The sequence below is a fragment of the Chenopodium album genome, chromosome 2, assembly GCF_948465745.1.
Source record: "Chenopodium album chromosome 2, dcCheAlbu1.1, whole genome shotgun sequence".
NCBI lineage: Eukaryota > Viridiplantae > Streptophyta > Magnoliopsida > Caryophyllales > Amaranthaceae > Chenopodium > Chenopodium album.
In genome coordinates, this window is record NC_137835.1 from 79,427,124 (window position 1) to 79,455,009 (window position 27,886).

Genomic DNA, 27,886 nt, shown 5'->3' on the forward strand with positions numbered 1-27,886 from the left:
ATGCGTTAACTAAATAGAAACAGAGAAAATATTATTTTGGGATTAATAATTAAAATGTTGTTTTATTTATTGAAGTCTAGAAAAGGTAGTATTATTATTCTTGAAAATTTTTCCAAACATTTTTTTTTAATTTATGAAATTATTGAAACATAACAACATAGAAAACACTAAATATATTAATATAATAACACAAACTTTCATATGTGGTTGACCACAGCCTGGCTTGCCACTTTTTTTTATTTTTTTTATTTTTTTTTTATTTTTTGGGAAAGAAATGGACAAAGGGTTATTTCATTATTTGGTTAGGGCCTCAGGGGTTTGCTCACTCAGTCATGACTTACTCAGTCAATTAGGGGGAACTCGATTGGTCAGGGGTTACTCAACTAGTCATACGTTACTCGGTCGGTCAGGGGCTATTCGCGTGTTAGCTAATCACACACAAATGTTGCTAATATAATAAACGTTCATAAGATACGGAAGGAGTGATTAATTTGAAATTAGATCTAATTATCATTTTAAATATTTTTTGTTGTGTAAATATTATTTACATTTATCTAAATGTTTAATTATCAAATAATTATCATTATGAGTAGTCAATATCTTTAATTTTTCAATTAAGGGCTTGTTCTGTTCATTTTATTTACACTTATTTTAAGAGAGATAAGTTCAAGGAAAAATAAGTTCTGATAAGGGTTATTAAAGTTTTAATTACAATTAAAACAAGTTTGTTCACTTATTTCAGGATAGATAAGTTCAGGAAAAATAAGTTATGATAAGGGTTATTCAAGTTTTAATTACAATTAAAACAAATTTTAATAAGTTCACTTAGATTAAGATAGTATAGAAATAGTCATAAATTATTGTTGGATTCACCTAATGTGTATTTTCTAATTTCATAATTTTAGCTAATACATAATTAAAGTTGACGATTTTTTTTTTTTTTTTGAAAGAATTAAAGTGAATAAAATCATATACGTATTATAAGTTTTGAAGACGGTAGGAAGTCAAAATAAAAACAACAAAAGCAAAACAGATAGAGTACATGATAATGATGCCACAATTATAGTAAATGCCTCAATCTATATTACTACATCCGGTCCAAATTAATCACAATTTTGGGATATTATTTATAAGATACGGAGTATAAAATATTTCAAAGTTACGAGTAATTTGGACCGGAGGTAGTATGTTGATTGTTGAAGTATTAAGAAGAATTTTCAAACAAGTTTAGATATCACGTGTTACTTTTCACTTTTGGTTGATTTTATAAACTAGGAATGTACTTGTAGAGTTGTAGACTTGTAGTTCAAAATTCAATAACTAAAAAAACAAAAATTCAAAAATGTTAAAAAGTTAAGATATTTGGTACTTGTAGACTTGAATTCAAAATTCAATTACTAAAAGCAAAGACCATTTCATATTTGATAAATGAAAAATTAGATGTTCTATCTATATACTCCCTCCGTTTTTAAATACTTGCTCCATTTCTTCATGCGTGGATGAGTTTTAGGAGAAATTGGAGACAATTATAATATATGGAGCCAGGGGCGATGCCAGGATTTTAAAGCTATAGGGGCCGACTAAAACTTTAAAAAAAAAATTAATGTGAAAACGGGCTTATCCTAGGATCTAATTAAAAGTTTAAAACCCCAAACAATGGGATTCAAACCACTGCGGCAATTGTTAAATACAACTTAAGTTATAACAAGAATATTACTACTCCCTCTGTGTTTTAATAAGTGTTTTCACTATTCACATAATGGTTTTGAACTTTTGACTTAATTAATTTACCAATATATAAAAAAACAAATGTCATTGTATAATACATCGTTAGATTCGTTATAATATATACTTTCATGATATCAACTTTTCTATAATTTTACTAATATATACTTCCTCCGTTTTCTTTTAGATGCAACACACACTTTTTCACGGTATTTAAGAAATGTGAGGTTCACATTATATAATACACTTTAAAATGGGATGAGTGGTTGTTAGGAGTGTAATTTAGTGGGCCATGTGCTTTAAATAAGGAAAATAGTATAGTTTTTCCCTAAAGTAACTTTCCTTTTATAGTGTGTTGCAAGTATTGTGACATTTCCTTTTTAGGGAAGTGTTGCAAGTAAAAGAAAACGGAGGAAGTAATAACATAAATTAATAGTCAAACTTGTGCCTCAGCGTGTTTGGTCAAATTGTAACACTTATTAAAAACACGAAGGGAGTACATCTGTTTCATATTATTTGCAACGATTAGACATTTTTTCTCTCTGCTTTATGTCAAATAATTGCAAATAATATGAAACGGAAATAATATTTATTCGAAAACTTATAGGGGCCAGCAGTTAAGATTAAAGGCCACGAAATTGGTCCATGGGGGTCGGGCCTCCACCCGCCCCCCATGTAGCTTCGCCCTTGTATGGAGCCATGGAGGTAGTGGGGTAAGTGGAAGAATAAAAAATTGTAAGAAGCAAAAGTAGTGGAGATGATTGAAGGAGAGAAAATATGTGATGGGTCCTCTAGGTGAGAGAAATTAGTTAAATATTGTAAAAACTTTCCAAATAAGGAAAAGAAGCAAGTATTTAAAAACGGCCGAAAAAGAAAAGTGGAGCAAGTATTAAAGAACGGAGGGAGTAATACTACACGTCGCATAAATAATGAAATTAAAATACTAATGCGACAATAACATTAATTTTTCTATAGATGTTCATAGAACAATAAAGATATCTAAACCAAATACTCGGTTGGTCTATTAGCTAGCTTTGATAGACTTTATTTTTGAGAGAAAAAAAAAAAAAAATAAATAAAGTCTATCAAAGCTAGCTAATAGACCAACTATTTCATTCAAATCTTTACAACGTTAAAAAAAAAATTATCCTTACTTTTTCAAAAAAAAAAAAAATAAATAAATAAAACGTTGACGTTTTTTTTTTTTTTTTTGGAATGTTGTAATGTTATCTACTTATCTCCCACAAGGCCACAACTTCTTTTTTTTTATTTGTATTTTTGTTTTAAATATATCTTGTTCTTTTTTTTGAGGAATGTGTTTGAATATATCTCCCACAAGTTAATCTACACCTTTTAATTTACGTTTGGTCCTTTTGTTTATTTTAAATTAATTATGAAAAAATACTTATTTTGTAAAGTTGATACATTAACAAATAAAATAGTAAATGTTCCATACTGAACAATATGCTAGATAAATAAATAAAAGAGTGTATAGCTTAGTCCAAACCTCCAAACTTTTTTTTTTATCCTTGATGACATTGACCGTTCATTAAAAATTAAATGTTACAATAATTGTGCAAGAAATAGTAATGTGACAACATTGTTAAATAAAATCTACTATAAAAAACATTAACAGAAAATTTAGTGCATGCTTTGAAAATCGATAGCCAGCCAAATTACACGGTTACACCGAGAGATAAGAAAAGATATTCATTTTTTTTTTTTTTTTTTTTTGACGAGATATTCATTTTTTTTAATTAAACGGGAAGGAAAGATATTTTTTTTTATTTTTTATTTTTGAATACAGAAAGAGGGAAGGATATTCATAGAAAACAATTTAATGGTAATTATAAAATGTGACAAAGCTAATTGACTAAGTCATCATTTTCATAAATCTCAACAACAACAAAGATTAAAAACAGTGATAACTTTAACCAAGTCATTTTATCTCCATCTTCTTCGGTTATAAAGACTGTTTCATATCACACACACAAAAAAAACAACAAATTATATCATTGATTTTGTTTCCAGAAACTCTCTTCTCCTTGTATTTTTAAACTTTTGTAAGGCCTGTAAGGAGGTTTGGTAAAATGACCCTTAAGAGTGGCACCAACCAAGCGTGCGCCGCGTGCAAACACCAGCGGCGGAAGTGTGCACCGACGTGTGTTCTTGCCCCCTACTTCCCTGCTGATCAGCATAAGGTGTTTCTGAATGTTCACAAACTCTTTGGAGTTAAGAAAATTCAGAAACTACTACATGAGCTACCCCCAAGCATACATGGTGAAGCAATGACCTCTATCATTTACCAAGCAAATATGCGGGATCGTGACCCGGTGCATGGATGTCTTGGAGTGATTTATGCTTTGGAAAATCAATATTGGCAGTGTGTGGCAGAGCTTTTTGATGTCCAGTACATGCTTAATGTATTCCGCCAGCAACATGAAGAGCAGCAACAGATGCCATCAGATGGTTTTCCGAATGAAGACTTTGATGGGGCGTCACAAATACAACTGGGGTTGGCGAATATGGTGCCAATTTCCCAGAGTCACTCGTTCTCGAGCAGTAGTAGTCCCTGTAATCCTACTTTTCTTGACGTCAAAGAAACACTGGTGAACTCCTTGTGGAACCAACAAGGAGAAGTTAATGATTGTAAGAACAGTGAGGATGAGAAAATAATGCCTGCACAGTCAAAGTTGGTGGTCACTCCAGAACCACGGGCTGTTCAGAAGGAATCCTTTCAGGATTACGACAACATGCATCCATATGTTGACACTAAGGAATCATATGAATCAAGGTATATAACAAATTACATACTGTATAATATAATACATATAACATTCATATGTTAATGAAAAAAAATGCTAGAAACATTGCATATAGAATAGGAAAGAACAGAATGGCAAAATCTATGCCAGCAGATGAAAGAACTCTTTTCGTTTTTACTTTTCCAGCTAATATCTTTTGCTGAATGTGTATACGCAGAAATTGCAGATCAAAATCATCGGCAAAAACAACAACAAAGTGCAGCCAGCGTTTTGCTAAGAAAAAATTTATGAGAGCTGCTATCATCTAATGATATTGATAAGCACAATTTTGAACTGAGAACATTTTTTTGAGTCTTTTTCTTCTATAGTCGGGTAAATTTTTCGCAATTCTTTATTCAGTTCACACTTGTTATAATGTGTATGATAAAACTATACTCATTACATAAGCAATAATTAAATGAAATGAAAAGAGTTTATGGCCTTTATGCTGAAAGTGTTATCTTCTACTTCCTCCTCATCTAGCAAATTAAGATATGGTCGCTCTTTGCAAGGATATAATATAACAACACCACAGTCATAAATTTTTTGGTAGTCAGCATATAGTAAACCATTCTACATTACTGTCATTCATACAGAAAGAATTTTGTTATTATAGTCGTTGAACATGATATTATTCATTGGGGATCATCCTAATATCTGATGTCCCATGAACTCTCAATGTACTAATGAACATAAGAAGTGTACTTACGACGTGTAACTAAGATACTTCAAGGAAGCATGACCTATCATTATTTAAAAAAGATGTCGCCTATTCTATTTCCTCAAAACTAGACGGCTAGACATGTGCTCTAATTGTCTAACCAACTGAATGTGTCAAAATTGGTTGAATCATACATAACATACTATTTACAAGGTTGTTTATGCATTTACCCATTTTCCGTCTTGTATTTAGGGTAAATATCATAGAAGCCGAGTGTTGTAAGATCCACAAAATGGACACTTGTGATGAAGCCAGTGGTAGGCAGCAGTTCCTTTCTTCTCACAATCATTGCATAATATGGCCTGAAGATTTTTTAAGTTAATTATAACTACACAGAGTATTAATCCAGATGGACTAGTCAAAGATTGCACAAACCTGAGTTCGGCCTACATACTCCTCTGGTATGTTCTCTTCAGCTAAAAGTGCATCCAACATTCCAAATAACACCTGCATAACATCCCATTTTAAAAATAAAAATAAAAAGAATTTACATCACTAATTTTTTTATAATTTCAAAATCGACTTACGTCTTCAGCAAACTTAACTAATTTTTTTTGACAAATTCAAATTCCATTGCAAAAAAATAATTGCTTAGGAGAGACATACAAAGCGAAATGTTGAGTGTGGCCAATGTGCTGGTAAAGAGTCTGTGCACACACATTCTAAAAGCTTCAAAATAAATCAAAGCAAGAAAGGTTAATGCTTGTTCATGATATATTCGAATTAATCTCCTCCCTTTGTTCTTTTGTTATCTTCTACTTTCCATTTTGAATTTTTTTAGGCCAAAATTGAATTCAGCAGCACCAACTACTACAACTTGGGTGCACCTAATAGCACGATTTTTAGTGAGTGTAGCCCACATAATGAACTAAACTTGGGTGTATGAAACACATAAACGACACTGGAGGTGAAATAAAATACAAAACTATATCCTCTAATCTAAGTTATTTTTCCAACCTAAGCCCATAGAATTCATGAAATGACATAGGTCATCAAATGAGAAATAGAATAGTAGATTATGTCATTTCATCTATGCCATCCATTGCAACAAATCTGTATTTTGTGTTGTGGCTACACCCAAGCTCATAGTTCATGGTGTGGGTTGCACCCGCTTAAATTATGTTGTAGGGTACAACCAAGCTAAAGTTGGTGTTGTTAATTAGATCCATTTTGCTTTTAAAAAAATATCTTCCTAATTTTGCTTTAATTCTTTTTTTTTTTTTTTAATTTTAAAAAAACGGTAAGATACGCACTGGGGGGTGAATGGGTGGTCAAGGGACTAACCATCCCTCCACTCCTCACTTTTATTCTTTTTATACTAAAAAGAATACTCACTTTTATATCTACTTAACCCACCACATGATCCACATTTTATTACTTCCTCCATTTTTTTATTTATTGCACCACTTGCCTTTTAAGGAAGTTTCACAAATTTGCACCATTTCTATTTTACGAAACAAAATATCTCTGTTCACACTACAAATACCCAATATACCCTTACTTTTGCCACTTGATTCTTTAGTTTATACTTCCACTACATGGATAACTTTGTAATTTTACCCCCCCTCTTCCCTTTTCCCACTACTAAAAAAAAAGCGTGTCAACCTCTATGGTGCAATAATAAAGAACGGTGGAAGTAATCAATAATACTAATGTCTCTAAAATTTCTCTTCCTTCCCAAAAAGTCAAATTAGGGAACCATTTTCCACCAATATTTTCAAATTGCTATAGTAAATAAGAAGGGAATACAAAGTTGTATCATGCAAGAGATTACTTTAAAGTTGGAAGCAACTAGAGAAATGACTCGTGAACTTTTTAGAACATTATAGCTATAATAATGATAAAGGAATTTCCATCATCTTCTAACCATTTCTTTCATTCACGATCTTTAACTAGGGCATTCATTCACAAGCGTGGACATTAGAAGCCATACTCAAACTACAAGCCTTTGTACATATTATTCCTCTTTGTATACCATCCATCATTCCACTCAATTTACTAATCCACTTTGCACAACTCCGATATGAGGTTTTATCTTTTAAATAGTGAGTGTTAATATTGTATGATTTAACCCCTAATATTTCAGGGTTCTTGTCCTCTCATATACTATCATATAATGGATTTCCGGGTGCTTGTCATTCATGGGTTTTTTTGCCTCTATTTGAGGAGGAATTTTTAAACATTAAACAGTGCATAGCCATCACATACTGTCATCCATAGGGTTCTTGTACTCTCATATACTATCATATAATGGATTTCCGGGTGCTTGTCATCCAAGGGTTTTTCCCCCCCTCTATTTTATGAGTTTTCGGAATTATTAAACATAAAAAACAGTGCATAGCCATCAGCTTTTTATAAAATCAACTAACAAGGCGTCAAGGCGTTCTAGTGTTCTGATTTTCACAAGGGCGTGTTAGCTATATGTTACAATAAATATTGATTATACCCCGCATCATACACCAGTGACCAGTGTTATGTTTGTCAACATCGCTCCAAGTCCTTGACAGATCACAAAGCTTTTTGAGGGTAAAAATATTGAAGATTTTTTTTTTACCCCTTGTATTTTCTCTAGTCTAACTAGCCTGATTTCACTTTCGCACTTTACTTTGCCTTCTTAACTGATTTTTATTCATCACTTTCACAAACAGTTTTGAATGATGGTTCATGTTAGCCAAATCCTCCTGGGATTGTGGCTTTGTTGGTGTTGTTAAAATTAAGCCCCTTGAAAGCTTCAGTAACCCCATCTTGCAGTTATTCCAATTTTTTAATCAGAATCATCTTCCTGTTCCCTAATTTCAGTGCTTCTAAGCTATGTTATCTCATACCAGTTACTAGTTTAAGTTGATGCGGACATTAGTTTCCTAAATATTACCTTTTACTCCAAAAGAGAACAAATATGAAATATGAGAAACTAAGATGGGCAGATTATTCATAAATAGCAACAATAAAAACAAAAGATTTATTAAGCATTAAAGCATATCTCAATCAACAAACTGACGAAAATTTCTAGGCTATGATGTTGCAGAAGTGATTAGAAGATTTAGGTTTAAAAAAAAGGTGGAAGTAATCTACTTAAGTTTAAAAGCTAAACAACTAAAGCTATTAATTGTTAAAGAAAATTACAAACCTGCATGTCACCGAGCGACTTGCTGCATACTGGACATGTGTAGCGTGTGCAAGTGTACTCCTGCACACCAGGCGAAATAATTCAGAATTTGTAACATTTTGGACAAATAAAACTATAAAAGGGTCATGGCGTATTTACAGATTTTGGTGCCTCAAATGAAATGTTTTTAGAGTTTACAACTTAGAGTCTTAGAAGAATGAAAGTGTATAGAAATATGTCACTCTTGCATTTTACAGAAACTCTATAGCAGGGCATGTTCAACACTTAAACATAAATAGTTCTGTTAAAATATAACTGTACCATTAATTTACCAACTTAAATGCAAAACTGCAAAGGTATTCTACATATATTATGCAAATAAAAGAACAAACACTTAATATGTTTTGCATGAAAAAACAGGTTTTGGCTATTTTACTACTCCGTATGATTTATTATTCTAACAGACTACAGGGCAGGCATTTTATGTTAATAATGAAAATTTTAAAAACTACTATTCTTTTGTTCAGCTTGAATGTACAAATGTACAATGTGTTTTGTCACTTTCCACTAACCTTTTTGACTTTTTGTTTTTCTTATACACTGGCTAGAGTAGCTACATCAAAATTTCAATCCCGTTTTTTACTTTTAATATGTGTGCGACTGTGCATAAGCCTAATAAGAAGTTTATTTGAGGAAAAGAGAGGGTATCATTATATCATAAATTTACTTATGATAAATTTATTGTTGGCATTCAAATTGAGGTATTCTTTATGAGTGTCATTTTAAAAAATCATCTTAATTGTCTACATGAATCAAAAGGAGCACAAAGGAGGCTTTTCAATACCTCAAAGCATGATGAGTGCATCAAATGACCACACGCAAGGGCTTTGACTGGATCACTTGATGTAAACATGTCCTCATGGCATATAGGGCACTTATCCTCAATACACTTCTCCCTGCATACATGTGAGGACGAAAGAGACCGGTTCATGCATGCATTACATTTCATGCAATGGAAGTAGTCAATCCCCAATCCTTTTCCAAGTCGGCATAAGTTACAATAGGGGCAGTGATAGATCTCCCTGTCTAATAAATTTTGTTAGAGACATCAGAGACCACAGGTTTTTAATAATAAAGTCATAGAATTCTCCCCAGTAAATTAACCTGTTGTCGTCAAATAATCGACAAATCTTGCAATAGTGTCTTGCCATAGAAAACTTGTTACAGGAAGGAGTCTGGCAAGTGGGTCCAATCGGTTGAATTTCTAAGCACATCATGCACATCATTTGGGTAGTGGATTTCCTGCAGAAGAGCTCACAAATTGAGGAAAGGACGACTTTTTCATTAACATGTGAAGGACAAAAATTATTACAAATTACCTATCCATCTGGTGATCAGAAACCTCATCATCATGGCAGCGTCTGCAAGTGAAAATCTGGTTGCAACAAGCTGCGACAAGCTTGCAATTTTGCTTGTAGTGTTTGCAACCAAATACAGAGCCTCCTGTGTCTCTATATGAGGGAAATTGACCTGGAAGCCTTCCAGACTCACTTGTAATCAAGCCATTTGAATCAGGCAGTGATTGTGCAACCCAATGGCTAAAGAATGACAGAGAACAAGCATGAATTAGAAGCCACTAATAATTTAGATTTAGAGATGCAATGAGGTCAATAACTTAAGAAAGCCTACTATGAGAATGCAAGAAAAATACTATGTTAGCTTAAAGAGAAATCACAAGAGTAGATTTTAATTTACACAAAATATCAACACTATATATCTTTTTTGTCACTATACAGGTCTTCATTTTAACCCTCTTTATCCTTCAAACAACCAAACTTGGGTTGAAAACGGAGATTATGAACAGTAGATACAAAGACAAATGGCAAGAAAATGTGTGGGGAGGGAGACTGAGAAAGTTCAAAAGGAAAGGGTGAAGTTTTTTGGGACATTTTATTGTGGAAGAATGAGATCTATTTAACAAAACCAAGCCATGCTAGAAATATAATTTGTACGGGGTACGTTAAAAATGGCTCCAAGTAAGATTTTTGAGGATACCAAAAATCTAATGTCCTTCCTATGGGTGTGAGTACTGGATCACTGGAATACTCATAATCCAAGTAAAGGTACAAATTAAACCTGACTATAAGAAGGTTCTTTTCAGATATTGAAGTTTGTACAATCTCAGATAAGTGTTCAATGTTCATTGAAGCAATGTAGGTATCACATACAAGGGCCATGATATTAAGAATTCAGAACCAAGGCCTAATAGGATAAGAGAATCATACATAATTTACCACCAAAAGAGGATAAAGGCGACTAATTGAAACAAGATAAAGTTGTATTAAATATGTCACTGCATGGTTTAGATGAATTCTTGTGAGCTCATCCCTTGAAAAAGCGTAAGAGGGAATAAAAAGAGAAAAGTGAAGGAATGAAATAAAGCCAACCTTGTCCTCAAGTCCTGCATTATTCGTGTTTTTTCTTGCAGATCCAAAGAAGAGTCCTGTGACACCTTTCTTATTGCCGCCTCTAGTTCACTTACTGAATTATTGAGATTTCCTTCTCTCTTGTGTTTCTCCGTTTCACCAAAGAGCATTATATTTTCAGAAGACTTGTGCTTCTTGTTTTCTTTATCAAGACCTTCCATTTTCTTAACCATGTTGATGGTGCTGGCCTCGTCGTAAGGAAACTTCACATTTCCAATTTTGGAGTTTTTCCCTCGGTCAGAAACACCCATAGATGAATGCTTCGTGACAAGATCTAGGGAGCCCATTGCTGATGAACCGGGAATTTCTGGTTTCTCTACCTCAGCACAAACATAGCTCTCCATTCCTTCCCACCATTCCCCTAACCACTCATCAAACTTTGTATATTTTGTAGCTTTGCGCCAGTAGTTCATCATAGCCTGTTGCTCTTCCGATGTTAAGCAGGCCATAAGCCACACTATCATTTTTTGCAAAATCTCTGCCCGTGTTCTTCCAAGCATGTACCCTACAATTTTTTCCTGTTCTTCAGTGGAGAAATACTCTCTAAATAAAGGCCAAAGTTCAATCTCTTCCCGATGAATGTGATCATTTAATATCCTCTCCAGCAATTTGCAGCTATCTTGGAGTTTTAAACACAATTGATGATACTCTACACACGCTGGACCTACTTCATTGATACTAGAACCAGAAAGTGTATTATACAATTCAGACATCTGATCCAAAATTTCTGAAACTCTATTAAAGCAATCATCTTCCAGTTTGTGGTCAAGTGAATAAGACTGAGTAAGATTTTGGACCTTTTGCTTAGCCTCCAGAGCTGGAAATGCCACCTGATCCTCGGTTTCACTATGAAGCTCATACAAAGATCGTACTAGACGGAAGTGTCGATTAAACTCCACAAAAAATTCTAGGTTTTTAGATAGCTTATTTGAGTCAAGAACTAGGGACTCAAGGTCTTTTTTAATAGCTTTGTGGAAATAATAGATGTGGTCCATTGGCCGTGGTTCTCGGTGATTAACAGAAACTGCTTCAAGGGGAGATCCAGAAATGTTATACACCTGATTTAAAGCTCGTGAAGAAAACACAAGCAAATTAATGCCACTAGAGTACAATGTCCCATGCTTCTCAGTTCGCTGGAAAGACTTGCTTAACGCATGGGGAAAGAAGTTGGAGCTGTTAACAGAGATATGATTGGTTGTGGCATGATGTAATTTGTTTTCGGGATCTTCACTCTGTCTAAATTGCTCAAACATGTAAGATACTCTGCTATTGAACATCTCCTGTAAATCTTTTATAGTAAATTTGGCTGAGTAACCTATGCGGATCCACCTATGTAAAAGGGCTGCAAAAGGTTTAGCAAAAAAACCAGATTGCTTAATTCCATGTAAAATACACTTCAACTTATCCTTGGGCAAATGAGAAGAAAACCAAGTAGTCACACACTTTAACAGGCCAAGGGGCAGCATACAAAGACTTCTGAAGATTAATTTCTGTTGGGTTTCATAGTCATAGTTCTTGCTGATGACAGGAAAAACCTGAACAAGCAGTGAGACAGGAACGATCATTGTTTAGTTTCGATTTTCAACTGCTGAAATTCTATATATATTAGTCAGTATAACTTAACAATTTCAGGCATACATGCAGTACAAAAATATTTACCTTTGTTTCTTGGAAAGACAAGTGCTTACTAGTCACCAACACTAGATCCTCCATCTTATTACACATCATCTCAAAAAATCTTGGATTGGCAAAATTAATCTGAGTAGCATTGAATATGATCTTCTGAAATCCTTCAATTTCATTTTTGCAAGGAAATGCTTTATATGAGGACGATGTCGGATGTACAGAGATGTCTTCTAGCAAAGGATAGAAGATTCTTTCCAATGCATCACTGCAAATATAAATTATGTTTTCAAAAAAAAAAAGGGGTCTAATAAGAACTCAAGACGGTAAATAGGTTCCAAATATATTTGAAAGTAGTTACCTATAAAAAATCAGCACATCTGTTAGGAAGTTGATCCGAACAAGCAATGATGACAATCTTGAGGATTCCTCCGATCCTATTTTGTATAATTTGTCCAGAATTTCTTTGAAGTCAGATCTAATGGCAGCATGCCAAAGAAGAAGGCCATCAAATGGGCTATCCTTAAGAACTGACAGCAACTCTGACTGACAACTTTTATCAAAAGAGGTTTTGAGCAGGCTGTCCCTCAAATCATCCACTTCATCAGGACAGTCCTGAGATGATGCGTCATTATTTATGCAACCTCCTGAAGATGGTTGAGTAGTCTTATCAATCCAGGAAATCACCACCTTCAGAGAATGATTTCTATCATTAGAGTCAGAAAAAAGACTTTAAATAGGAGGTACAGTTCAGTGAGAAATATACTTCTTGTAGCATTTTATCTTGGGGCACAATTTTTTTCATGGTATGTTTCAGATCGAATTGTTCTCCTGGAGCAAGAAAACAAGCTAACCACGGAAAAAGGTCCTCCATGAGCACCACAGGGACGCTACACATTAGTTGCCAAAGGAGGAAGCCTTGCTCTTCATCAGAAAATTGGCTTACTAGTAGAGGGAACACCTGCCATAAGAGTGGTGAGTTACAGTATACAGGTATAGTGGTAAACACAAGCAGAGAAACATCATTATGCAATTTACATGAGTGAAAGCAAGCATGCAACTTGAAAAAAAGTGATTTTTATCCAGTCCCATGTTTGGTCTCTCTTCAGGATGAATTTTTTATTTGGCATCTCGTCAAACCATTTATGACATCAATTCTAAAATCAACAGAAACTTAAAGAGAGAGGAGGCGGGGGAGAACGGTCCATTCCAGTACTTAGTGTCCACATAAAATCTAATATATATTGGAATGCCATAGTTAATAACTTAATATTTCCTCCATTCCTTTAATACTACAACATTGTCGGAGTGCACAAGATTTCAAGTAAAGTGACAAAAAAAAAAAAAAGGGGAAAGACAATATTACAAACCTGTCTATGTGGTTGCAAACATTAACTAAGGAAACAAGTATTGAAAAATAAGAGTATATTGGATTATTGGTATTTGCAACTTATTTTCTTTGAAAGAGTACGTTGCAATATTTGTAAAAATTCCTATAGAGGTAAATGTAGTAATATTAAAGTATCTGTTGGCTCCATGGCCCAAACCTTGGCCCTTTGTGCTCTAGAAGTTTCCGAAAATATCAAGAAGGTTAGGATTTTGTATCATGCAAACTATTTGAATATTCTAGAGATCAAACTTGAAATTGCAAAATAAAAGCAATCATAGTTTATGAAATTTCTAGAGCATTATAGCTCCAAGAATAATGAAGGAAGATCTTCAACCTTTTACCATTGCTTTTAACCACCATCCTTACAAAGGTAGAGAGGGGTTGGGTATTTGTTCAATATTTTTATAGTGGTTGTTTGAAATATGACTACAATAGTATTTTAATGATAAAACAATATGATTGGTTCATCTTTTCACACTATATTATGGACACAATTAGTCTTTTAATATCTACAATGCAAAGATAGTTTTTAATATGAATGAAACTAAAAAATTGGATAAATAAAAAAAATGTTGATGATACTATTTTATACCAAAAATAGAGAAATATACTCTATTACTTGAAGAAAAATAAGTCAATCATACTTTGTCGGGGGGAAAGTCTTTGAGTGTATTTTTATATTGGGGTGTGAAAGTTCGTGAGGATACTCTTCATTATAGTAAGAGAGTGCAAATGTTTTTAGAGTGCGAGTGAGATAATCTGAATTTAGGATTCAAATTGGAAAAAATAGGAGTAGTGTTTGCTGGGTTATGGTATACAGGTCCAATGGTAATAGGTTGTAACTAGAAGAAAGAAGTTTTGGCCTACTGTAGTAAAAATGTTCATTTAGGAAAACCCTAGGAGATTAGAAGGGTTGACTGTTTAAGTTCCTTTCAGGCCTTTCTGTCCTTTTTTTTTTTTTTTTTTTTTTCCGCAAAAATTAGGCATTAAGGAACATCCAACAATTCACCCCTCTTGTACTATATCATCCAAATAACAACATTTCTTTCAGTATCCACTTATATAATACAAGTCTAACATAATCTACAAATCCTTCTTATACAACCTTATCTTCTTATCCTTTAGTCCCATTGGCCACCTTAATTCATAAAAGCGCATTTATTCATTGATATGAGTAACCTCTGATATAAACTATTCATTATACAAGTAACATCAATTAATTAAATTAAAAAATTTAGTTATGGTTTAACTATTTTAAAAACTAGTGCCTCTCGTTTATAAGAGTACCCATTTCTTCATTGGAGTAACCCAACCATTTGATCATCATTGTAATCTTATTGCTCAAATCATTGTTTTATGTGAAGTGGTCACTAGAAAAGAAAAGATGGATCGACGAATACATCGTATTAAAGAAAAGAATAGAGAGTTAGAGAAATTGGGGGAAAATGAAAGAGAAAAAAAAGGAACATGATGTGCATTTTAAATGAGAACTAAAGAAAACAAATTCACAACTTAAAGCATGATGAGATGATTCATGATGTTTTTATATTTACTTTTTTCTATTCTATATTCGTGGTTTATGGTTTTTTTTTTAGAAAAAAAATCTATATTAGAGGTGATCACTGGCAGTCGGGTGAAGGACAAAAAAATCAGCCAATTCCTCGGGGAGTGGCGGTTCTAGTATGGGTTCAACTGAACCCATACGGGATCCGAAAAAAATCGCAAAGGTTTTTTTAAAAGAAAAACAGGTGAAATACAAAACAAAGTATGAAGTATTTGTGTATGCACAATAGTCTAGTGGTTGAGGTCAATTGTCCGCTTATTCCTCCCCAATTAAATTCAAATTGATGTCTCCCTCAAAATGAACCTGAAACACTTCAAATTGACATATATAGTGCACACCCAAATTATCAGTATGATGATACTTGATTTTACTTTATACAATTGGAAATACCCACAAGAGCAAATTCCTGAAACCGCCACTATCCTCGGGTCGGGGCAAGCATCGGGTTGCCCAGGCGTGGCTAGAAAATCAACTAAAACGCATAAAATCCAATTACCAAGCCCGCCAAAAAATTTTAAAATTCGGGCCAGAAAAATATGCCCAAAATCGGGCCGAACGGGCTCACTTTGATTAGGTAATTATCTTATCAAATATTTTCGTAATTGGAACTACATAAAATTTTAAAAAGACGACATGCAATTAATATAGACTTTTAAAATTGTGTGTTATGAATTTAGATATTTATTGGCATCACATTATATTATTATCCATGTAGTTGTGCAATTAAGGTAAATTTAACAACATAAATAAATTACTAGTACTACCTCCATTTTTAGTTGCAACAAAGAATATTGTATCTCACAAAATACCCCTTTGTTGCTACAAAAAGTTGGAGGTAGTAGTTGAGATTCTGCAGTATAAAAATATAATAAATGTTAATATATAGTTAATTTTAAATTAGCTTAAATGTATAAAATTGAAAATGTGAAAGTATCTAAATCATAATCCCATAGACTTTTAACAATATAGAATAATATAGAAAGATGAAAGAGGATAAAAGTAATGAAAACATGCTCATTTTAGATGCAATAGGTTAAAAATGAAAGTTTTTTTTTTAGACAACGGATATTGTCAAATTTCATACCTGTTGTTCTTCTTTCAACATATGCTGACAAATTGACCCTTGTAGAGTGCTAATGTGAAAGGTAAGTTCTTGAAATTCTTGACATGAATTCTCATGGTTCTCCAAAATGCCATTTAGACGGGAAAAAATTGATTCAAAAATAGAATCAATAATATGGTGTTCTAAGTAATATGTACAAGCAATGTTTTTCACACGTGCATCCAAAGCAAAAAATATAACCTGTTGGAAAATAGTAAATATCAAAAAAGTTTTGAGCTCAAAGACCTTGAAGTACAAAATATTTACAAAATTTTAATAGTATATTCTCGGTAACAAAATCTTTACACTAACAAAAGCATATAAATATATAATTGATTCTATTTTTTATTCAATACATTAAACTTATTATAGTATATTATGTAATATGTATTCATTTAATCCAGTTTAATAGATGGATTTATCCTTCATCATTTAAATAGACACAGTTTCCACCAATAAGATGTTCTTTTAAATTAAATCCTCTTATCAATATGAAGCCAATAGGTCAAAATCAGTATTAACAAACAATATTAACAAGCACTATAACATTAAAAATAATTGCAACAAATAATCTGAACCCTTTCCCTAAATAATGTTGGGAAATTATCTAATTCCCAAATTACACTAGTCTTTTTTTAATTCCCACCATACCGTCCACGTCACCGGTTCAGTGGGAATTTTTTAAAAAAAACGGGTTTATTAGAAAGCCGCTACTTCAAGTAGCGGTGTGCTACTGAAAACCGCTACTTCAAGTAGCGGTTTACATATTAGAAACCGCTACTTGAAGTAGCGGCTTGTATTTACTAATTACTGATTTACAAATATTTTGTTTTTAAAGAAAACTTACAAAACAAACCCATAAACTGCTACTTGAAGTAGCGGTCGGTGTTTGAGGAAAACCGCTACTTGAAGTAGCGGTTTACAAAATTAAAACCGCTACTTGAAGTAGCGGTTTGTTGCTGGACCGAGAAAAAAAATCGGTTTGTTTTCCTTAGCTGACGTGGACGGTATAATGAGAATTAAAAAAAGAGTAGCTGTAATTTGGGAATTAGATAATTTCCCAACATTATTTAGGGAAATGGCTCAAATAATCTTAGCATTATAAATTTTTTTGGGCATACAAAACAATTTTGGGATACATGGCAACTAAGTTTTCGATTACGCCACACCTAGCCATTATTTTCCACCTTCATTTTCATGCCAAATGAAAATACAACTGTTATCAAGAAACATACGAAAGTCTGACTTTACTACATACACCTTAAACTACTTACAACATTGCAGGATAGAATTTTGGGATATAATAATTGCATCATCATACTTGTAAATTGCATTAACACACCAAAAAAAAAATAAAAAAATTGTGTGGGTAAATGGATATATCAATTATAAATTTATAATCACTTCCTAAAATACTGTGCATTAACACACACCTCTTACCTATATTTAAGTTATTGAGATTAATTTGTTCGCTTACCTACTCAAATCCCTCTCTCAAATTTTGCTCGCAAATATTATTACCAAACAGATGAAGTATCATGAATTTATTGAAATCTACCAAGTAATAGCAGATAATTATACATACTTCTCTATCCAAAAAAATTGACTTCAATCAAACAACTTACTCTCCCCACAATTCAATCCAATTAAACAATTCTACCCTAATTTCTTCCCAAATTGCATTGCAATCAAAATCGAGCTAAAATTAGGAAAAAGAGGGAAAATTAAAAGGTGAATTATACCTCATCTTCAGCAGCGCAGTGATACCTAAACACAGTCCTGAAGAACTCAAGCCTCCGCCGAAGTTCAACCGCCGCCGTTTTCCGGCGACGTTTATCACTCTCGTCGCCGTCGCCGGTGGCGGAGACGGCGTCTTCAGCGATACGCACTAGCTCGCCAAGCTCACCTCTAAACGCTTTATGAAAAAACACCAGAACTCGTATCGGAGAACCGGAGCTCCGGTCGCCGGAAAATAATTCCGGCGACGGCGAAGAGGAGGATTCATCACCTCCCATGCGCTGTGAAAGAAGAAAGAGAAAGGCATGAAATAGGGAAGGAAGATGTTCATATACTAGTAGCTAGCTACTTAGGAGAGAGAAAATAATAACTTCTACAAAAGTTTTTTTAATTTTTGATTTTTGATTTTTTGAATTTTAAATTTGTTTTGTTTGTCTTGTTTCTGTTACAGATTTTGCAGATTAATTAAGTTTAAGTCGTAATTAATTAATTAGATTAGGGGTTGTAATTAAAGAGAGAATGAAGACATTAGATGTCGTTTAGTGTTATAATTGTAGGTGATGATGAATGATTAAGACGTGGCTTTATATGACTGCCCGCTGCCCGGAAGTCTACCGTTGACTAATTGTGGCTTTGACACTTTGTTGCGTTGGCGAAATGGTGAATGTTTATTTTAGTAACTACCTAATTTTCTTTTGGGTATGGAGTTAGTTACATGTTTGATAAGAGTACTTGTTAGGTGGAGTTCATTTCACTTCACTTTTGCTATGGCTGATTATATCATGTGGTCGAGGTTATTTGGTTATTGGTTACTCGATCAAGAATTACTTGGTCAGGGGGATACGATCGGGCAGGGATTACTCGGTCGATCATGGATTACTCGGTCGTTTAGAAGTTATTTGGTCAGTATTTTGGTGTGTCAGCCGGTCACACGATGTGGCTAGTCACACTAAAAATGCATTGATTTTTGGGTCTGTTGACATTTACTGAACTGATTGGGACTGAACTGAACTGAACTGATTGGAGCTGAACTGAACTGAATTGAGCTGAAATGAATATTTTATGAGAGAGGTAAATAAAGAAATGAACTGAACTGATTGGAGCTGAACTGAACTTAACTGATTAGAGTTGAACTGAACTGAAATTAAGTAAATGTGAACAGACCCTTTGTTAAACTGAAATTATTTTTATGAACTAAAATTATTTTTGTTGAACTAATTTTTTTATATTGAACTAAAATTATTTCATTTGCCTAATTTTTTTTTATTATTATTATTTTTTTGAAAGAATTCATTTGCCTAAATAAATTAGGGCAATTGTAAATAACAAAAGGAGTATTTTATGAAAAATATTTGTAACTTTGGGATAACTTTATGTATATGTACAGTGGGACGTGGGTCCGTGGGCTACAAACAAGGAAAAGTTCTCAGGAAAATAAAAATTAGTTGCACTTTTACAGAATTGAACATATTATGTGTTTTTAATGTTAGAATAATTCTCTCAAAAAAAAATGTTGGAATAATTTCTCCAAAAAAAAAAAAAAAAAAAATCATGTTGGATTAATTTTCTTATTAGGTGACTTAATTATGTGTTAACTAACCCGAGTATTAACTCATGAGTAACTCATAAGCAAGTTCAACCGAGCTTTTGAATTGTTCGTTTATTCAACTTTTTTGGTTGTCTATTTTTCCAAGTTGTTCGAAGCTCGTAAGTAACTTGTTTAAGTTCATGGCTCAACCTTATAGTGGTAAAATAAACCCTTAGTGGCTAAAAAAAAAAAAAAAAACTTTACACACATATACTAATTTCTTCGGAAATTAGACTATTTCCGACCCATTTCTCTTAATTTTATTTAATTTTGCATTTTAGGTTTCAATAAATCTACACAAATAGGGTAGATATTTGTCCGTCTCCCTATGGTGGAGTGTCTCCCTATAGTGGAGTCGTTAGTTTTTGTTAGTTTAGTTGTTTATTTACGTTTAAGGTTTGTTTGTGTGTTAGGGTTCATAAAAAAGGTAATCATCTTTGGCCCTATTATTATTGTCAGTTCTTTGGTAAAGATTTGTTCGGGATCGCAACGGTTATCAAGTTTTCAAATGCGTTTAGGCGAATCAAATGAGAATCATCCTTACGGCTACAACAAATCTTTGGACTGTCTCTCCGAAAAGGTTGTATATTCCAGCGATGTGTGCGAGAGATGTACCACAGTGTAAGATCTTTTCAACGATCGTAGCTTTGATAAAGGAAACCCTAATTTGATTCAATTTTATGTATTTGTTAATTTAGATTTCATTTGTAGATGTCGGATGGCTTTTTATTAATGAATTGATTTGCTTCAAAAAAAAAAAAAAAACTTTGCACTAAAAAAACCCTTAGAAACTCTATTTTCTCTATGCTAATGTTTTAGTGAGAAAGATTTAAAAAATAAATTTAAGGATAAATTCTTATAGTAAATTGTTTGGTGAACCTTTTTTTTTTTTTTTTTTTTTTTTTTTTGGGACCATATTAAAACTTAATTTCTAATAAGTGAAATACATTCAATTAATAAAAAAAATGTTGAAGAAACAACCCACATATTATATATAAATTTATTTCTTAATAATATATATGTGGTCTATATAAAATTTAAATGAAGTATAGAAGACGGTACGGACTGATATCATACTCTTTTTTTTTTTTTTTTTTTTTTTTTGAAAAACTGATATCATACTTACAATTTGCTCATTTATTACAATTTGAGCAATAAACACGTATTTATTACAATTTGAAAAACTGATATCATACAAAAATTAGACTTTGAGCAATAAACAGAAGATTTAAATCTATAAATTGCTCATTTATTACAATTTGCTCCTCTAAAACACGTATTTAATAAGAAAATTCCTGATTTCACGCGACTTTTTTTATTTTTATGTACACAACCGGAAGTGGACACATTATTTTGATAAAATAGTTGGCAATTTTCATCATAAACTCTGTAAGGCAGGCATCCAACAACTTATGATTTATAGTTTTAGTATTGCACATGAGCACATCTTACGTAAACATAGTTTTAAATGATGTGGAATTCACTACATATATACAAGTATATAATACAGAATAGTTTAATAAATATTTTTTTTTAGTTTACAGATTGATGAGATCTTAGCTTAGTGGTTAAAATTAAAAGTCGTAAATGAATTTAAAATTTTAAATCTCCGCCCTATCTATAATGTGTATTGCCTCTGTGACCCATATATATATTATTTAGTTAGGCTACTATAATTTTATAAAATATTTCAATGACTTCATTTAGAGACTGTTTTGATTTACTGAGCTGAGTTGAACTAAATTGTTTATGAGAGAAGGAAATTAGAAATTGAATTGAACTGAATTGAATTGAACTAAACTGAAATTAAGCTGAAGAGAACACGTCCTTATTCATTCATGTAGCCACTCTTAATTTTGATATGACTATTACAATAATAATTTTACTTATTATAATTTATAAGAGCAATCCCAATTTCCCTTATTTGGGGTGAAGCTATTACAAAAATAATTCTACTTATTATAAGAGCAATCTCGATTTCCCTCTTTTGGGGTGAAGCTAAGGGGCATCCCATGTTTTCTATACGAGAATAGGGTCTTATACGTTACACTTATCTATAAGGGTTAACTCGTTTGATCATATTTGTAACCCTTGATACTGAATTAATTATCTTATATATGAAGTGATCATAATGTCAATCAATGATCTATGTGACTGACCACAACAAAAGGTTGTGTAGTGTAATTAAACTAATTGTAATAATATTATAGAGGATAATTTTCCTTTTAGTCATTATATTAATAATAGTCATGAAAAAGTGTGTTAGGCAGGAGCTAGACACGTGCTATACTCATGTCTACACGTTCCAAGCTAAACTAACTTCATCTCCACACTAAGCATGATTTATTAATAATTAATTAAATTTCCACCTTTCAACATCACAAAGAGTTACTTCCAATCACACATCATGGGTTGTTTGATTATAAGAATTAAAGTTTAATTATATCACTATCAGTAGATTTTATTTTATTAATTAATAGTAATACTATAGTTTATTTTAAAGAAGTACGGAGTATTTGGTAAGAAATTAGAGTGGCTGCACTAAAAATGTGTATCTGAGTGACTCATAAACAGTATATTCGAAGTTTAGGAATTAAACCATGGAATATTTCAGTAATTAAGATTATTTTGTATGTATGAAATTATTTGGACTGTTAGAATTAAAATAGGGTTGCCAACTTTCCTAGGATCTATGGCTTAATATAAGTCTACTTGTTGATTTTTTGTATTTCTATATGCTAGTGTTAGCAATATCAGCATGTTAGGTTATTCAATTTGCAACTCATCGGAGTGGTCGTGGACTCGTGGTTTACATGCACTGAGGAATGCTAATATTCCATTTGTTCGGATTAGAGGTGATCAAGATGAGTCCGAACTGATTTTGAACGAGCTATGGAGTCCGGACATAAAAATTTGGCCCAAAATTATTTATTTTTGGGCGGGCCATGGAAAAGCAATTTTTTTTTACCCGGGTTATAATTTTATGGGTTTGGACAATTCGGCCTGAAATCTTGGCCCAACTCGGCCGGGCTGGCTTTTTATTGGCCTTCTATCCAGCCCATGATCATCTTTAGTTTTGGATATAATAATAATATAGCTTAGCTGATTATTAAGTACTGTATTAACAACCCTAGCCTACTAGTAAAGTAGTAAGAACTAAGAAGTGTGGGTTTGCACAGCTCAACAATGCATTTTCATGCCAAAATCTAAACTTGAAACAAAAATGTCTACTACGAGTCTAAGATTAGATGCTATAAGGCCAGAAGGCCTATACAGTATGTACGACAACTCGGCAATACTTACATCAAAGGTTAAAGACATCAAACATTTACTGGTAAATTAGCCAATAACAAGCAAAAGTCAAAAAACAAAGTAAAGTTAGTGTGTATGTTAAGTGTAAAGTAGAGCATAATACCACAATTTTCATTTGTCTCTTGTTTTTATTAGCAAATTCTTCCACTGAACTGTTATCATATCAGTACTTCACAACGATGCTAGAAAGCACCTAATCTTTTGAGAGCGGATCTTTTCAACCCTGTCTGAACACAAAAAGAGTTTCCACCCTAGGCCAGAATGAAGTAATAAGCTTCGCATGAACAACTATACAAAAACGAAAGCATACTTAAAAAGGCCGACCCCTAACCGGTGCCACTGCACAAGGTCCATATATTGATAGGTCTAGTACGTTTGAGGATCAACAGCAGTAAAGCTTGAAGCTTATGCATTTTATCAATGTTCTGAAGTTTCATTTTAGCCCTGCCCTGTTGCCTAAGAAATTCCACAGCAAAAGGCAGGCTGCACTTATCAGCACCGCTTCATGAGGTTTCAATTAGGATCAATCATTAGCAGATAAGGAAAAGGCAATCGTACCTTGCCCTGATTGACGGATGGTACAAGGAAAAGCCTTCTAAAAACTTGTAACATGATGGAAAAGAGAACAAGATCCAAAGCATATTACTGTAAAATCTGTTTAGCTTCACAGAGAATGGCGTAAATTTTTTATCACAACAGACCGATAAAATGCCCTTGTTCGGAAGAACAATGTCAGAGCAACAAGAAACCCAAAAAAGCTAACAAATGCCAGTATAACAAAGGATTCCATGAAGCAGTGAACCCCATAGCACGAAAGGCCTCCCTTTGCTTCTTTATCATATATGCGTCCAATAACCCAGACGGAGAGAATGTAAGTTCCTACAGGACTTGCTATTGCAATGGTATTAAAAATGGTACCCATATGCAGAATGCCGAATATCTCTGAAGTAATCGTGGGCATCAAACTCCATTGGGCTCCATAACAAATCCCAACCAAGACAGTTCCTATATACAAATTACCACTAAAGCCAGAACCAATTGTGATGTGTCCGGCAGTCATAGTTGCTAGAGTGATTGCCATCAGTAATGGCCTAGGCCATCCTTTTCCGCGTAATAAGATATCAGAAATGTATCCTCCTCCAAAACGGCCAAGGAAATTCCATATAGACCATAATGAAACCAATGAATTGATCTTCACTGTATCATAACCAAGTGATTGTCCTATTTGGCTCATGTTATTTATAGTGGCAAGCCCTGATCCCATTCCACATGACATAGCAACGAATAATAACCAGAAATTCAAGCTTTTCATTGCTGCCCACAGATTCATGCTTTCTGCAGCTGGAGGAACTTCATTGGAAGTACCAGGTAGTTCATCATACCCTCCATATTTCTGGCCCAGAAATTTCTCAGGCTCATTTGGATCAACTCCATAGACTAGTGGGTCCCTTTCTGCTGCTGGTAGTGCATCAGTGTTTTCCTTGCCAAAAGCTTCAACGGAAATTTTAAGAGGTGAAGAAAGCAAAATCAAGAGACCAACAAGTGTAACAATGTGTGCCCATTTTGGGAACACGAAAATGTTCTCCAATATGATGATGAACATCAGGTAAGCAGCAAGAGCGAGGGCAACTACAGAATAACCATTCAAGTACTTCTTGTCATCAACTTTGCTTCCTGGACAAATTCTGACCAAAAACATTAGTGAGAGGGAGACTAAACTCGGCAAGAATGCAAGCAGTAGGATGAATGTGCTTGGACTTCCTTTGAAAAATGTTTGATAAACTTGTATTAGAATTGCTCCACTCAGTCCAAGAAAACCCTGACAATAAGAATCAAGAAAGGGAAGAATGTCAGTCACATTACATTTAAAGCTTTTCAAACATCAGGTATACTTTTCAGTTTTCACTGCTTTGGGTCATATACAAGTATTCCATTTTAATCTTTGGAGAGGTACTAAGTTTTCCACAGATATGCCAAGAGGCCCAAGATCAATGACAAACAGATTGAGAAACTAACAGTATCAAAACACAATAAAGTGTACCAATAAGACCGGGTCTTGAACTGAGCATTATAGCTTCATGAAACATGCTCAGTTCCAGACGGAAATGATATTATGATCCACATAACTATGCTGGACTAAGGCCGGGTCTTACACTGAGCAATAGCTTGATGAGACATGTTCAGTTCCACAGACGCCAGAAATGATATTATGATCATCATAACTATGCTGGAAAAAAAAAACCCAATGAATGAAATGTTTATAAAAAATGAAGAATGGTTGCATTGTTTTCCAACTTCAGTTAGAACGGTAGGCCATTTTTCAGTTCTTCAGGGTTAAATCACCTAATAAATTCTCAGCTATCTTTCGGTTCTTCGGGGTTAAATCACCTAATCCATTTTTCGGTTCTTCAGGGTTAAATCACCTAATAAATTCTCAGCAAAGTGGAGCGACATATTTCTTAGATGCATATTGCATGATTGACAATTTGACATTTTCATTCCTATTTTTCTTTTTAATTCATCACAAGAAACTATAATTCATAAGTCCCAAAATGCCTCAAACAACCCCTAAAATAAGCCAAAAGAAAGAAAGTATAGAGCATAAAGTCCCTACAAAAGTACAAAACAATGCTGAGGTTCACACGGCTTTTATATATTTGCAACATACATTTGCAGTCATGAGATTCATGACCTACCTCTAAATAAACTAATTAAGAGTAAATGAAATTTTCGATTTAAGTGCAACTAAACCAATATAACATGTTCAAGCCTTAAAATTTTTACTCTCAACACCCATGTCACCCTCCACAACGTGTCATTTGTTCATTTAAGTGACGGATCTCTTTAATTCTCTTTCCTTCCCCTTGGACCCTCCCATTCCATCTCCAAACAAGGGAAAATAGGTCCCTCGCTTTCACTCCCCTTTTGTCCCAACTAAACCCCTTTAACACACAATAAATTATCAATGCTTATTACTTTGTCATTTTGAAATGACAATGTAATATTTCTCTCCGAATTTAGATGTCAATGCAACAATCAATGACTCCTTAAAGTTGTGTTTATAATCCTTGAAGAAAATCTTAATAAAATCAATAGAGTTTCCTAACATAGTTTAGAACTTAGCTCAACTACACATGTCCAAAATCAACAAACTTACAAAACCTATTCAAAGCAAATTAGGGAAGCTACATTGACCTTACACTTGACAACAAAATCCCCGGCCCTTCTAGAAAATAAAATTAATTGACATGATATTCAACAATCAATTAATACATGAGAAACTATATTAGTAAACAACATCTACTACTTCCTACCTTCCATATTAAAAATGACTATTTCAAAAAGCCACACAAAAATTTAAAGCAATATCAATATCAATCAACTTGTTTACCAATAAAACTGTGAACTTTACTTAGATAAATAAGTAAATAACACTCCAAAGCATTAGTCATTCAAGTTAAAGACAATTGATTCAAACATATTTTAAGTTGTAGTTGTCATTTATTAAACAATTTGCCAAACCACCAATTTAACTCCAAACATTTTGACTTTTTGTATTATTCATATACTTCACTCTAACCAAATTGTCTCCATGTATACTTTTCAAATGCCTAACATTTTATATTGTACTCCATATATTAACAATTAAACAACCAAATCAACTACAAGCAACGGATAATTAAACATATTTCTGGACCTCAACCATCAGCTTAAGCTTAATTTCGCAAACAGTTTAATGAAATAAGCAGTAAAAAAGTAATTCACCTTCATAATGCCAACAATAGTGCCTTTATAATCATGAAAATTCTCAACACCAGTAACAACATTAGCTGTATTAAAGAAAGTCTGAGCATGAGCAGCCAAAAACATAAACCCACACATAACCGAGACAGGAGGCGGAGCAATGAGCCCAACAACGGCGAGCCACATAAACAAATACCCAACAAAACACTGCGCCGCCCCGACAGCGTGGACCACCCATGGACCACCAAGACAGCACCGTCGACGGTGGGTTAAGACGGCGGCGTAGAGTAAACCGGAGAGAACGCCGGCGTTAGCGCCGATGTCTTTGAAAACGGAGATGGTGTCGAGTGTTGATTGGTCGTAGGATTGGGAGGATTTGAGGGCGGGTGAGTATATGCTAAATGCGTAGGACCCACCTGTTGTTGCTTGTATCCATATGCTTGATGCTGTTGATGTCCATCTGTTGTTCATCAAGGTTGTTTCCATGGAAATTGATTTTGATTATTATGTTTTTTTTATGAATTGATGATGATGATGTTTTTTTTTTTTTTAATTTTTTTTTTTTATTTTGGGTTTTGATTTTTGAGAGAGGGATGTTTATAGTTAATTGATTATTAGGTGGATGGATAATGATTGTAAGTTGGAGTGAGGATAGTTGGATAATTAACACGTTGGTTTGTTGTCTTCTACTCTCCTTGCCATTTTAAGCCTTATTTTTTTTTAGAGTTGTTCTGTTTTGCTTTGTCTATTCAAGCTACTATGTGATATCTATTCACTATCCTGCGCTCCTACCCTGTCAGAGGCTGTATAGAAGAGGTCCTTAGGACCTATTCACATTTACTTAATTTTAGTTCACTTCAGTTTAGTTCAGCTCTAATCAATTCAGTTCAGTTCAGCTCCTAATTTCTCTCTCTCATAAAATATTCATTTCAGCTCAGTTTAGTTCAGCTCCAATCAATTCAGTTCGTTCACAATTTCCCTCTC

General features: G+C 33.5%; 3 protein-coding genes across 5 annotated transcripts; 1 reads left to right on the top strand and 2 right to left on the bottom strand.

The window, feature by feature from the left end:
• The first annotated feature begins 3,692 nt into the window (after positions 1-3,692).
• On the top strand, positions 3,693-4,798 carry LOC145576820 (LOB domain-containing protein 27-like). The gene is made up of 2 exons (XM_081634528.1): positions 3,693-4,519; positions 4,708-4,798. Exons 1-2 carry the CDS (start codon positions 3,816-3,818, stop codon positions 4,796-4,798), a joined length of 795 nt encoding a protein of 264 aa, XP_081490654.1. The 5' UTR covers positions 3,693-3,815.
• A 292-nt stretch (positions 4,799-5,090) lies between these two features.
• LOC145602138 (zinc finger protein BRUTUS-like At1g18910) lies at positions 5,091-18,851 on the bottom strand. 3 transcript variants are annotated; one of them, XM_081658309.1, is made up of 12 exons: positions 18,264-18,851; positions 16,504-16,722; positions 13,232-13,426; positions 12,827-13,155; positions 12,502-12,733; positions 10,804-12,377; positions 9,736-9,954; positions 9,521-9,658; positions 9,201-9,438; positions 8,378-8,437; positions 5,626-5,697; positions 5,091-5,552 (listed from the first exon to the last, which is right to left on the bottom strand). In XM_081658309.1, the coding sequence occupies exons 1-12, from the start codon at positions 18,534-18,536 to the stop codon at positions 5,451-5,453; spliced, it is 3,651 nt and encodes a 1,216-aa protein (XP_081514435.1). In that variant the 5' UTR covers positions 18,537-18,851; the 3' UTR covers positions 5,091-5,450. The 3 variants fall into 3 exon arrangements, with proteins under 3 accessions (XP_081514435.1, XP_081514442.1, XP_081514447.1); XM_081658316.1 differs by lacking the exon at positions 16,504-16,722; XM_081658321.1 differs by lacking the exons at positions 16,504-16,722; positions 18,264-18,851 and adding an exon at positions 16,184-16,266 and having other exon boundaries at positions 5,092-5,552.
• A 4,918-nt stretch (positions 18,852-23,769) lies between these two features.
• On the bottom strand, positions 23,770-27,618 carry LOC145602162 (protein NUCLEAR FUSION DEFECTIVE 4-like). The gene is made up of 2 exons (XM_081658332.1): positions 26,924-27,618; positions 23,770-24,977 (listed from the first exon to the last, which is right to left on the bottom strand). Exons 1-2 carry the CDS (start codon positions 27,386-27,388, stop codon positions 23,823-23,825), a joined length of 1,620 nt encoding a protein of 539 aa, XP_081514458.1. The 5' UTR covers positions 27,389-27,618; the 3' UTR covers positions 23,770-23,822.
• Between the last annotated feature and the right edge of the window lie 268 nt (positions 27,619-27,886).